At 38.1% G+C, this 10,815-nt stretch overlaps 1 protein-coding gene across 1 annotated transcript; it reads left to right on the top strand.

Moving 5' to 3' along the window:
* The first annotated feature begins 23 nt into the window (after positions 1–23).
* LOC145477099 (protein FAM184A-like) lies at positions 24–10,523 on the top strand. The gene is made up of 12 exons (XM_081455478.1): positions 24–1,201; positions 2,369–2,550; positions 3,143–3,679; positions 4,434–4,555; positions 5,085–5,235; positions 6,157–6,369; positions 6,890–7,043; positions 7,447–7,574; positions 7,849–8,033; positions 8,285–8,431; positions 9,096–9,213; positions 9,635–10,523. The coding sequence occupies exons 1-12, from the start codon at positions 61–63 to the stop codon at positions 9,914–9,916; spliced, it is 3,360 nt and encodes a 1,119-aa protein (XP_081311604.1). The 5' UTR covers positions 24–60; the 3' UTR covers positions 9,917–10,523.
* The last annotated feature ends 292 nt before the right edge of the window (positions 10,524–10,815 follow it).

Below are 10,815 nucleotides of genomic sequence, written 5' to 3'. Positions count from 1 at the left end.
GGGCTATTTATCCTTCGTAGCTATGGTAACCGCATTGAGAACATTGGAAAAGAAGTCAAAATGGCTGCGAGCAAGACAGCTTCGAGTTTTCACAGTATGCCGCATAGAAACGGCACGTACGTGGCCAGTCATGGGAGTAATTCTAGTGCGGATGTTACTCCAGACTTGCATCTTAAGATGTCGAAAAAAATCGCCCAACTTACGAAGGTTATTTACGCGCTAAACACCAAGAACGACGAACACGAAAATGTTCTGGAAAATATGAAAACAGCCCATGAAGAAGAGATGCAGAAACTGATGGCAGAAACGAAGGAGAAAATGAACTATTTCAAAACAAGGCTGGGTGCTGTTTCGGAGCAAAGACAAAAGATCGACATGCTGGAATCGCATTTAGCGAAGGAACGTCTGCAACGAGAGGAAGCGTTATCGGAATTTGAAAAGTTCAAGCGTCGAAATGGGGAGGATGAAGCTCGATTAAGATCAGAGTTTTCCGACAAGATATTGGTGATGTCAAAGGAATTGCTGGCCGCCAAAAAGCAGTTTGAAGAGCGCTTGAAAGATTTTCAAGCCGCTAGGAAGTTACTGGAGGACGATAGAGACAAAGCTATTGAACAACTGACGAGCAAACACCATGATGAAATCGACCAACTCATGAAAGCTCATCGTGTGCGGTATGACGAGGTTGTGAAAGAAAAGGAAAAGCTTGAAAAAGAATATCAGCAAAAGCTTGCTCTTGTAGAGTCCTCTGGCGATGTTGCTGCGGAGGAGAGGCGGAGAATTGAATCTGAATATCAAGAAAAAATGGAAAAACTGAAGGCATTTTACGAAAATGAACTCGCAGCTTCGCATGCAATGCAGGAAACTTGGAAAGAAGAACAGTTAAAAGAGTGGGAAAAGAAAGAGAAGGTACTTAAATCTGAATGGAACAGACAAGAAAGAGTCTTTAAGGACAGGATTTCGGAATTATTGAATCAACTTAGTGATGGAGAACAGCAAATGTCAATTTTGAGAGCGCAACTGAACGAGCTGGAGTCAAAACTACAAGGGAAGGAGGGAGACTCTTCAGATTTGGCCAAACAACTTGAAGAAGCGAGGCTAGAAGGATCTAGAGCTTTGAAGACTTTGAGGGATACAGAAAACAATTTAACCGTATCCAAAAAACGTTGTGAAGAGCAAGAAGAAGAAATCGCCCGACAATCAAGTAAGTTAATTTATTCGTTTGTACAATACGATCAAACATTGCTAATCGTTAAGTGTTGAACAATAGTGATGTAATGTAATTGTTGTGGCAGTTTCTGAAATAACTTTAAAGTGAAAATTCGTTTTATGTATTGCAACAAAAATGCAGTTTTTCTACGTACTTGAGAAAGTTTATGTTGAGTGGAGATCAAATCATATTATTTTGCTTTGAACGGTGTGATAACCAATGTTATGATTGAGCAGGTGAACTTTGGAAACATCACTTCAGTACATGTATGCTTGAATCAAACTAAACAGGCTACCAATGGGAGTAGTGTATTCTCATGATTAATCGTCTCCTCATAGAGTCATGTATATGTACCTGCAGGAAACATTTTTTAAACAGGCCCATATATATAATTTAACTTTCTAGATGAAAAAAAATTAATGTTAAGTGACCTACATTGTGTTTGTGTAAAAACAGATGTTTACAAATCTCCATCTCTTGACATTGCCATCGCAGGGTTAAAAGTAGCAAACTGTGAGTTCATCCATTTCAAATACATTCCACATTCACTAACATGACTGTATTTAAAGCACCTGTCACTGATCTGTAACATATTAAAAAATAACCACTACACACTATAACACTGTGCAATGCCCTTCGATAACACAGTAATTGTTGTTTCACTCTATAAATATGGCAAGTCTTGCTTCATTATGTCACTTTAATCATTCTTTAATTTACATAATAATATTGCATATAGTACAAGCTAATCATATGGCAGTGGGTGGTTAGCACTCATATACATTAGGCGCATTCACTCTTCCATTCATCACGCACAAATCCTACATGCATCTACAAATCTATGAAACATGTCACATTGATAGAAACACATGAGTTGTCGATAGAAAGGTTGGCGAATGGTCCTTCAGAAACCATGGTCTCGTAAAATTTTCATCGAATTTCATGGGTCTTGCAGTCTGGGTTTTTGGAGGTTACATGTATGTGCATCTTGCAGTCTCAATTTTTCCACAAAGGTTCTTGGGGTCTCAATGATTTTCAAGGCAACAAAAGTCTCTTTAGGACCCACTTAAAAAGGTCACACTTCCTGATTGGTCTCTCTCAGGGAATAAATTTAATTGTTTCTGACAAACATTAAGGTTACAATGTGAAATTGTTTAACAGTGCAAATTAGCAAGCTTGATGCAGCAAAGTTGTCTCAAGAAACGACCATCAAGGACCTTAAAGCCAATATAACCAGTCTGCAAAGCAAACTGAACAAGCTTGAGAGCAAACATGATGAATTGGGGAAGAAGTTTAGTTCTCACACAGTACAAGCGGATTCTGAGGTCAAACGACTTCAACAGGTAAAAAATAATAAAAGATTGTTTACTGCTGAAAAGCTTATGGATACAGCTGTACAAATGTAATTTATATTCATACTGTGGCCTTTAACGGCCAGCAACTTACACTCTGTTTAGTCATGATGACATACATGTAAGCAAGGCCAATTCATGAAGAGATTTAGACCTGAAACAGAGTGACATAATTTGAGTTTCAATAGCCAAATCAAAACTCTCTAGAACTGACCAATGAACTGTTGACAAACTTTATCTCAGTCTTGCAGACAATAAACATCAAAGCAAGACTGACTTGTAAGTTTCAACAGACCAGACTTATAACACCATGGACTGGCAAATGTAGCTTCTGTGACTGTGAAGATAAGACTTTTCATCAGCTTGTGGAAAATAGCTAGTCTGGGATAGGGTAGGAGTTTTGGTGTCTACTCCAGAATGGAGTTGCAAAATCAACCTGATTATGGTCTAGGGTTTCAGGGTCCCAACAGCACTCCCCTACCCAAAGATTTACAGAGCAACCCCCCCCCCCCCCAGGACTTTCCCTTATGTAGATAATCACACTGTACAAGCTCAGTTGTATAATTTTGTTGTTTTTTGATAGGAAATTGAGAAGCTCTCGAGGGAAAAAGCAGACTTGGAGGAAAAATATAATGCTGAGTTGAAACGAGCCAATGAACAGTCCTCCAGCAAGGAATTGTCACTGAGAAGAGAGCTGGAAGAGGTTACAGCAAAGTTAAAGAGAGATCATAGCAAGGAACTAGAGGAAACAAAAACAAAACTCGGCAATGAACACAATGCCAGTGTGAGGACTTTGCAACAAGATTTTCAAGAGAAATTATTGCAAAAAGAGAAGGACCTCTTAGAAAAGTCTGAGCAAGAACTTGAAAGATTGCGTGTGGAGAAAAATGAAGTTATTGCCCAATTTGAAAGCCATTGTAGCGATTTAAAAACTAAGTTGAAGTCTTCTGAGGAAGAAGTAGAGAGATTAGGTAAACTTGTTCATGATAGTGAAAAAGGACTTGGGTCTGCATCATCACATATTGACAGTCTGAAAGAGGCACTCAAACAGTCTAAAGAAGAATTACAGAAAACCAACGGTGACTTGAAGGAAGCCGAGAACAACTATGCAAAGTCAATGGTAAGGATTTTTTAAGTACAGTACTGTGTAAGCTAGTGAATAGTGGTTCTAGTTTTGGGTGCCTGTATCACATTGCTTTTTTTTTCTCATTGTTGAAGGTTTGTAGCAGTCTGTAATGTGGCTAAATGTAATTTACATGTAGGCAAAGTATGACTTGAGCCAATGCTGGTCTGCAGTCTTTCAGGTTGGCCATGCACTGTGGGGTCTCATATGGGGTTTTGTAGGGCTTACGTGTTTTGCTTGCCGGGTGTGTAAAATACGCAGTTTGCTCTGAGTGCCATTCATGCTTGTGAAGAAAAATCATGATCTCTGCCAGGTTCTGATCTTTCTGAGGATCAAATCAGAACCAGCTGGAGGTCATGCGTAATTAGCTTTTTGGTGCTGACCAAAGCAACCATGGATGGGAAATTATGAGTGCTGATCTTACAGGTACATTTGGTCAATATAAGCCGGAATGCTCTTTTTTTGTTGTTTTGTTTTTGCTTTTGTTTTTTTCTAAAGTTATTTATTTAGCTGCTATGGTTATACACTGTACTTGAAACCTTCCTGGGTCAAATTTTATAAGGGTGATTGAGAACATGGAATACATGTACCGGTAGTCTTAAGTGCAGCTTAACTGTATTTGTATAGGATTTCACATCAGAGGAATGGCTAGTAACCAAGTTGCCCCTTTTACATTTTTTTGATTGATTAGATAATGCAAATTGATCAAGGCCATTCAAATGTTTAATTGGAGGGCCTGTATTTTCTCTAGGATGAAATGTACAGGCTTCAAGCACTCCATGACAAAGCACGAAAGGATGCAGAAATTGACCTGAATGCTCGGCTAGAATCACTAACAAACGAGCTGGATACTAAATGGAGTGAGAGATTAAGGTGTGTTTAAAAGGTTAATGATCTAGTGTGACAGAAATATGGTCATGTTTACTTCAAAGAATTTATGGCTTGTGACTACTTGCAGTTACAGTTACAGACAAAACTGTGAAAACATTCATGTCTAATAAAAATATCTTTTTGTTTCAAGTCAACTTTTGAGTGTTCCCTGTTTGTGGAAGTTAATCTGTTATCGAGTTCATGTACATGTAGCTCATTTAAGTTGAGGTTGTTTTTAGACATGATCTTAAATAGAGCAGTGTTGGGCATAATTTTCAAAATTTGAATCAAATAATCATTGAAATTTTTCAAAGGAGTATACTTCAGAAGTATATTTGAATTTTTGGTGATTTTCCATTTTTATGATGTACAGTAAAGGTAATTTAAAGAATAGTTTTCTACAGAATTTAAAACTATGGAACAACTTAGTCTATAGAAACAGTGTTTGTGTAAAATGACTCTTGTAGTGTTATGAAGATTTTACCTTCTTTTCAAAGGCATTGAGTGGTATCCCTTTTCTGCCAATTTTTAGGGATGAATGCTGTAAACTGCGCTCACAGCTGAATGAGCAACACAGAGAAGAAAACAAAGTGTCCCTTGAGGAACTAACAAAGATGAAAGATATTCAGAGAGATGAACTAAGAGCAGAGCTGCAGAGCAAAATTGATACTCTGAGGAAAACTGTAAGTATTACTGTCTGTTGGCATCTTGACAATCTATAGCTACTGGCATGCAAAATATTTAAACACATCACATAGCAGTGTTGACGTTACATACACTGTACTATGCAAGTCTTTCATCCTGTCCTCAAATCTACTCCTTCTGGAGATTTGCCTTAAATTTGCCTGAAAAATTCTTTTTTCATTAAGCTCTGCAGAGATTTGTGATCTGCTAGTGTTACAGACCAGTTTACCCTTGGCTCTCTTGCAATTTTGCCCTTGTCTTTGAAATAATTTACAATTTCTCAGTCTGCAAACAAACCAAACCATCCGTGCTGCCTGATGGAAAATTTTCTTTGTCCACTCTCACCAGCAACTGTTTCATCCTGTAAATTTTCCTCACTGTAAGTTATGGATGAAATTCATAGAGGAAGGTCTTGAAAATGAAGATCTCCTTAGCTACATGTAATGATGAAAAAATTCCCCTCTGAGGAATAGTAATTAATAAATATAAAGTTTACAAGAGACAGTTGGGTGGCGTTTGATGTTGATATAGTGGGATGAACTACTCAACAATGGTGTTCTATCATATACAGGTTGCACATCTTGCTATTGCTAAGAAATGCATTCTTGAACACTCCAAGAAGTTTGTTAGTACAAGTTTTTTGTTGGAAATGTTGCAAGACCACAGTTATTAATAAATAGACTTCTGTAGTACTGGCTTTTGTGAAGTCTGCTTATTGAAGTCTACCTTATGATAAGGTTGCATGTAACTTGGTATGGAAAAGTAAGTTTGCACTATGAACATGTAATAACTTTATTCCTTGTAATAGAACGATGACTGATTTATTAACGTGTAATAACTAAGAGTGCATGACATTCAGTAATATTGCAGGCTGATTAAAAGAAATTATAACAGTAACAAGCTGTACTTCTTTTATCCAGATTGCTGAAACCAGAAGTGACTTGGAAAAGGCAAACCGAAATGCAACGACAACTGAGCTTGATTTGCGCAAAGAACTTGACATGCAGAGGCGACACATGGAGGAAGAAATGGCTGCTTTGTCTATGCAACATACCAAGCGACTTGAAGAGATGATAGAGCAACACAAGGAAGAGTTGAGAAAACTTGAGGGGATAAAAGATGAAGAACTAAAGGTATTGTTGAGATACAATGTATGAGAGAAGGACTGTGGGTGGGTAGTACTCCCTTTTATGGCCTATAACTAATAAGGGAGGCTCCATCCAAAGGGGTACCTTTTTCAGGTTTCAGGATATAAAAGGGAAGGGATTTCACATGTTTAGGTACATATGAAAGGGCAGGAAAACCTGTCATTTAGTTATTTCAAAGTGCCTTTAATTAAAATATTTCGTATTAAAATTGAACAGACGCACCCTATGGTAAATCATTTTAATAGAGGAATTTCTTTTCTGGTGATTTAGTCATTATACAGGCCAATTATGAAAGTATTAGTGTAAAAGGACACATTTTTCAATTAAAGGTATAAAGGAATACCTTTTCTGTCAAAATGGTAAATAAATATACAAAAGGATAATGGGTTGGACTTTGGGGTGGAGCCTACCCATATAAAACTTTGTAGAGTACACCCCTACCCCAGTCATCACTTCTGAAAGATCTGATATTTTACAAGTTCATGTATTATCTTTTTGTGTTAAGGAACGCGAGAGCAAGCTGCAGAAGAGTCACAGAGATGAGATCACGTCCCAACTTCAGGCCAACAAACTCATGATAGACGCTGTCAAATCTCAAGCTGAACAGAAACGAGTGAAAGACATTGAAGAGTTGACGATTCAACATGAAAACGAGCAAGGTCAGTCTAAAGTGAAAAGTGTACGTGTGGTGAGGGATGTTTACATATGCAGTTTTGCATCAAGAGTGAGAGGTGATTTTTAATGCTTGGCTGTACAATCTTGAGAATTTTGTTATTGTGCTTCATCTTTGCCTTTTACAACTTTCCCTGGTGAAGAAAGCATTGCAGATTTAGTATTGGTCAGCAACCTCATACAAAACAATACCCACTGTGTTACACTTTGTGTGAACAGTGCAGTCTGCTAAACTTCACATGACTGGAAATGAATCATGCAATCAGTTTGATACCCATTCAGATCATGTTTTTTTTTATGACATATTTATGCTTCTAGATGAAGTGTCATTATTTAAAGCTAGACTAGTACAGTGGCAGTGACCTAAATGCGTGTTGTTTACGTTTCTAGAAAATATGAGGAGTGAGCTGTTGCGTGTCCAACAGGAAGAAATGCAGAGACTGCATAGGGAATTTGAGGTTCAACTAGCAGGAATGAAACTTCAGCTGCAGCGAGCAAATGAATTGCATTCTAGAGAGGTAAGTGTCAACTTAATTGGCAGTTGTCAAGACTACGAGTGTAATGTTTCTACCAGCTGATAGTTGGCAGTGGATACTGTGCCCCTACTCAATGGTCTAAAGTGCATATTGTGCCTAATATTTGGTAATCCATGTCATACACAGAGCACACTTGAACGATGTACATAAGGGCCATTAAGTTAACACATGCCATAGTGTAGCAATACACTACTGCTTCACAATACTAATGGTGTAGCAATAAATAAATATAAATATGCTCTCTGCATTTTTGCAGGAATCAGAGCACCAGAAACAGATAGAGGAATTGAAGCAGCAAATAGAAGAAAGACAATATCAGATTAAAGAACTGGATGAGGAGATCAGCCAGGTGAGAAGCAACATGGAGGAACTACAACGTGAACTGCAAGCCAAAGGCCAAGAAATATTGAGTGTTCGACGAGAGGCTAACTCACAAATCAGGTGAGGTGCTAGATGAATCTGATGCAATAAAGCATAATATTTTGTTTCAGTTTCGGGGGCAAGGGAGGGGGGGTGTGAGAGATTAAGCACGTTTGTACATGTACTCACAGACAGAAAATTCAAGTTATGTTCAGCACAACCCTTCTTGCAGTATTCCAAGTGCAAATTTTAGCCCAGTGAATATCATTTTGAAGAAGTGCGCAAGTCTTGTCTGGGGGTAAGATTTATGTAATATGTGGTTTGCTTTGCAGGAAACGGGAAGAAGATTTAGCCAAAGCACACCAGAAAGAGGTTGACTCGTTAGTTGCAGATCATTTGCGAGAGACTCAAGCCCTACTAACAGAGTTCAATAGAGCCAAAGAACTGCTTAGTGACAAGATTTCTGCTTTGCAGTTAATGTGAGTACCAGTATTTAGACTCTCAAAAGTCTCAAAATACTGATATATAATTTACAGGGGTTTTATTAAGGGCCAGACACCAGGCCAATTGACCCAGGGTCGGGTCTAGAGGGAGGGTGCAGGGGGTGCACCCCCTCCCCCTGAGATTAGGCTGTCTTCTTCTTATTTGCTTTTAAAATTTGTTTACCTCACCAGTCAGTTATGCCATTCCTTAGTGGTGCAGCCCCTCCTAAGAAAAATCCTGGATCCACCCCTTGTAACTGGCTATGACGACAATTTTTCCCACTTGGTTTAACTATCTAGCAGAACATTTTTCTAATAACGAAGTTCAGTTCAGATAGTTTTGCCCACCTGTAGAAACCAGTGACCCTCCAGCTGAAAATGTTAATGAAACCCTCTAATTTAACTGCTTACCTTAGGTAGAGAGCTATGAATGCATTGATGTTGTAGCCAAAGAGAGTAGTCAGTGATTTGGGCTGCAATGAGTTAAATTTAATGTTGTCAAACAAAAATTATGACTAAGTCAGACTCTGGAAATATGTGGTGGTCATAGTCTTTTCTGTGACAGCTTAACCAAGGCTTGTGTGATCAATTGGGAATAAAATGTATAAATTGTGTTCTTGTAGAGGCTTAAAATGGATCTACACTGTATTTTTGTTTGCAGGCTGGAAGAGGCTGAAGAAAAATACAGAAGCCGACAGTCACGACCAGAAGACTTGGAGTTCATTGAACAACTCAAGAGGGCACTGGCAGAGAGAGAACTGGACATGAAGAAACTTGTGGTGGGTGCTGACTTATAAATTATCCTTGTTAAAACATTCCCTTTAGCACAAATACCTGATACAACTTTGACTTAAGTTCACTTACTTTATGAGTGTTTTACACCATTTTTATTACATGACATGCAGTGAAATGAAAAAAACTTTGAGGACTTTTGGTCTCATGTTAACAACTCCAGGCCTGGGTTTCAAAAGGTGGATAATGCTATCCACCGGATAAATAACTATCCAGCAGATAGCTTTGTTTTGTTAACACTTATTCACTGGTTAGCGATTTATCCAGTTGATATCGTTATCCAGCTGTCAGACCACTGGGGCCAGATCTACAGGGGCTGGGATTTGCCAGACCTCATCCTGGTCCTTGAGGGAAATCATGTTATGGGAATTCACTTAACATGTAAATTATTTCATTTTTCTTTTTTAGGACGAAAAGAGGTATTTTCAACTGGAGCTGCTCAACAGGGAAACAAATTTCAACAAGGTTTTCAAAGCGACACCAAATATTGGCGTGATAAACCCACTTCAGGCAAAAACCAAACCAGGCAAGGAAGGAATACGGCAAAGCAGTTCACTTGTCATGAGCTCATCAAGACTGGATCCAATTCCTAATATGCCAGTCCACGAGAAAAAACTCAATAGCAGCCGGCCACTGCCACCCACCCCGCCCAAGGAACCACCGCCACACAGAAAAACTACTGTGTATTAAAATGTTCTCTACTGACCCCATAACTTAACTTTATATAAAATTATCCATTTTCAAAAGACCTTATTTTAACAAGCCCTTGTGATATACAGTGTATGGTAGTAGATCAAGAGAACTGCACAATCATTCCCTTAAAAACTGTCTTGAATTGTGCTCTTTGTTTATTTTAAGTTTGTATTGGTGTGTGTTTCTTATGGAGAAATTCAGTACACGTTAGTCACTTTTATATGGTGATGTTGAAAATATCACCAATGTCCTGCAGTGTCTTATTTTATTTTTTTAGTAAATAACCAACTATCAAGGCAATGGATCCTTTGACAAAGCTTGTTTTTATGAAACTTGAGCACCACTTTGTACAAAGAAACTACTTTAAGTACATTGTGCAAGTTAATTGTGCATTAGATGTACATATAATCCTCCTCATTATATAGCCATGCACATAAACCCCGCATGGTTTTGTACAGTGTACAGATAACAGACTGTAAACAATCATTCATCACATGAAAAACGCCGTTTATGAATGGCATTTTGTATCATAGTTGTGTGATAACTCCACATGTAAAAAATGTAAAATAAAAATTAAAAAGTTGTTTATGAGGAATTAGTGTTAGTGCAAGAGACATACATGTATAATCATAACTGGGTAATTTGGGGATCCTGCAGAGGTATCTACATGAAGGAAAGTCTTTGGTTTAAATCTTTGGTGAGAGTGTTTTAAGCCAATTATTTTAAAAGGAAGGCTACAGTGAAGTTTCCAGAGGGAGGGTAGTGGTATTGAAAGAAAAAAAATTGGAGAATGGATATCTTTTGGAACAACAAAGTCCAACAGTGTCTCTCATAATGGCCAACAGTGTCTTTAATAAAGACCATGGACAAGAACGTCCCCTAGATTTTCAAGCGAT

The sequence above is a fragment of the Orbicella franksi genome, chromosome 2, assembly GCF_964199315.1.
Source record: "Orbicella franksi chromosome 2, jaOrbFran1.1, whole genome shotgun sequence".
Classification (NCBI taxonomy): Eukaryota; Metazoa; Cnidaria; class Anthozoa; order Scleractinia; family Merulinidae; genus Orbicella; species Orbicella franksi.
The sequence above is the reverse complement of the archived record's forward strand: the minus strand, read 5'-3'. Positions and strand labels throughout refer to the sequence as shown.

Coding starts and splice junctions, on each gene's coding strand:
- LOC145477099 (XM_081455478.1), top strand. CDS start 61: ATGGCTGCGAGCAAGACAGCTTCGAGTTTTCACAGTATGCCGCATAGA. Junction 3,680..4,433: donor ACAACTATGCAAAGTCAATG/GTAAGGATTTTT, acceptor TATTTTCTCTAG/GATGAAATGTACAGGCTTCA. Junction 7,575..7,848: donor ATGAATTGCATTCTAGAGAG/GTAAGTGTCAAC, acceptor GCATTTTTGCAG/GAATCAGAGCACCAGAAACA.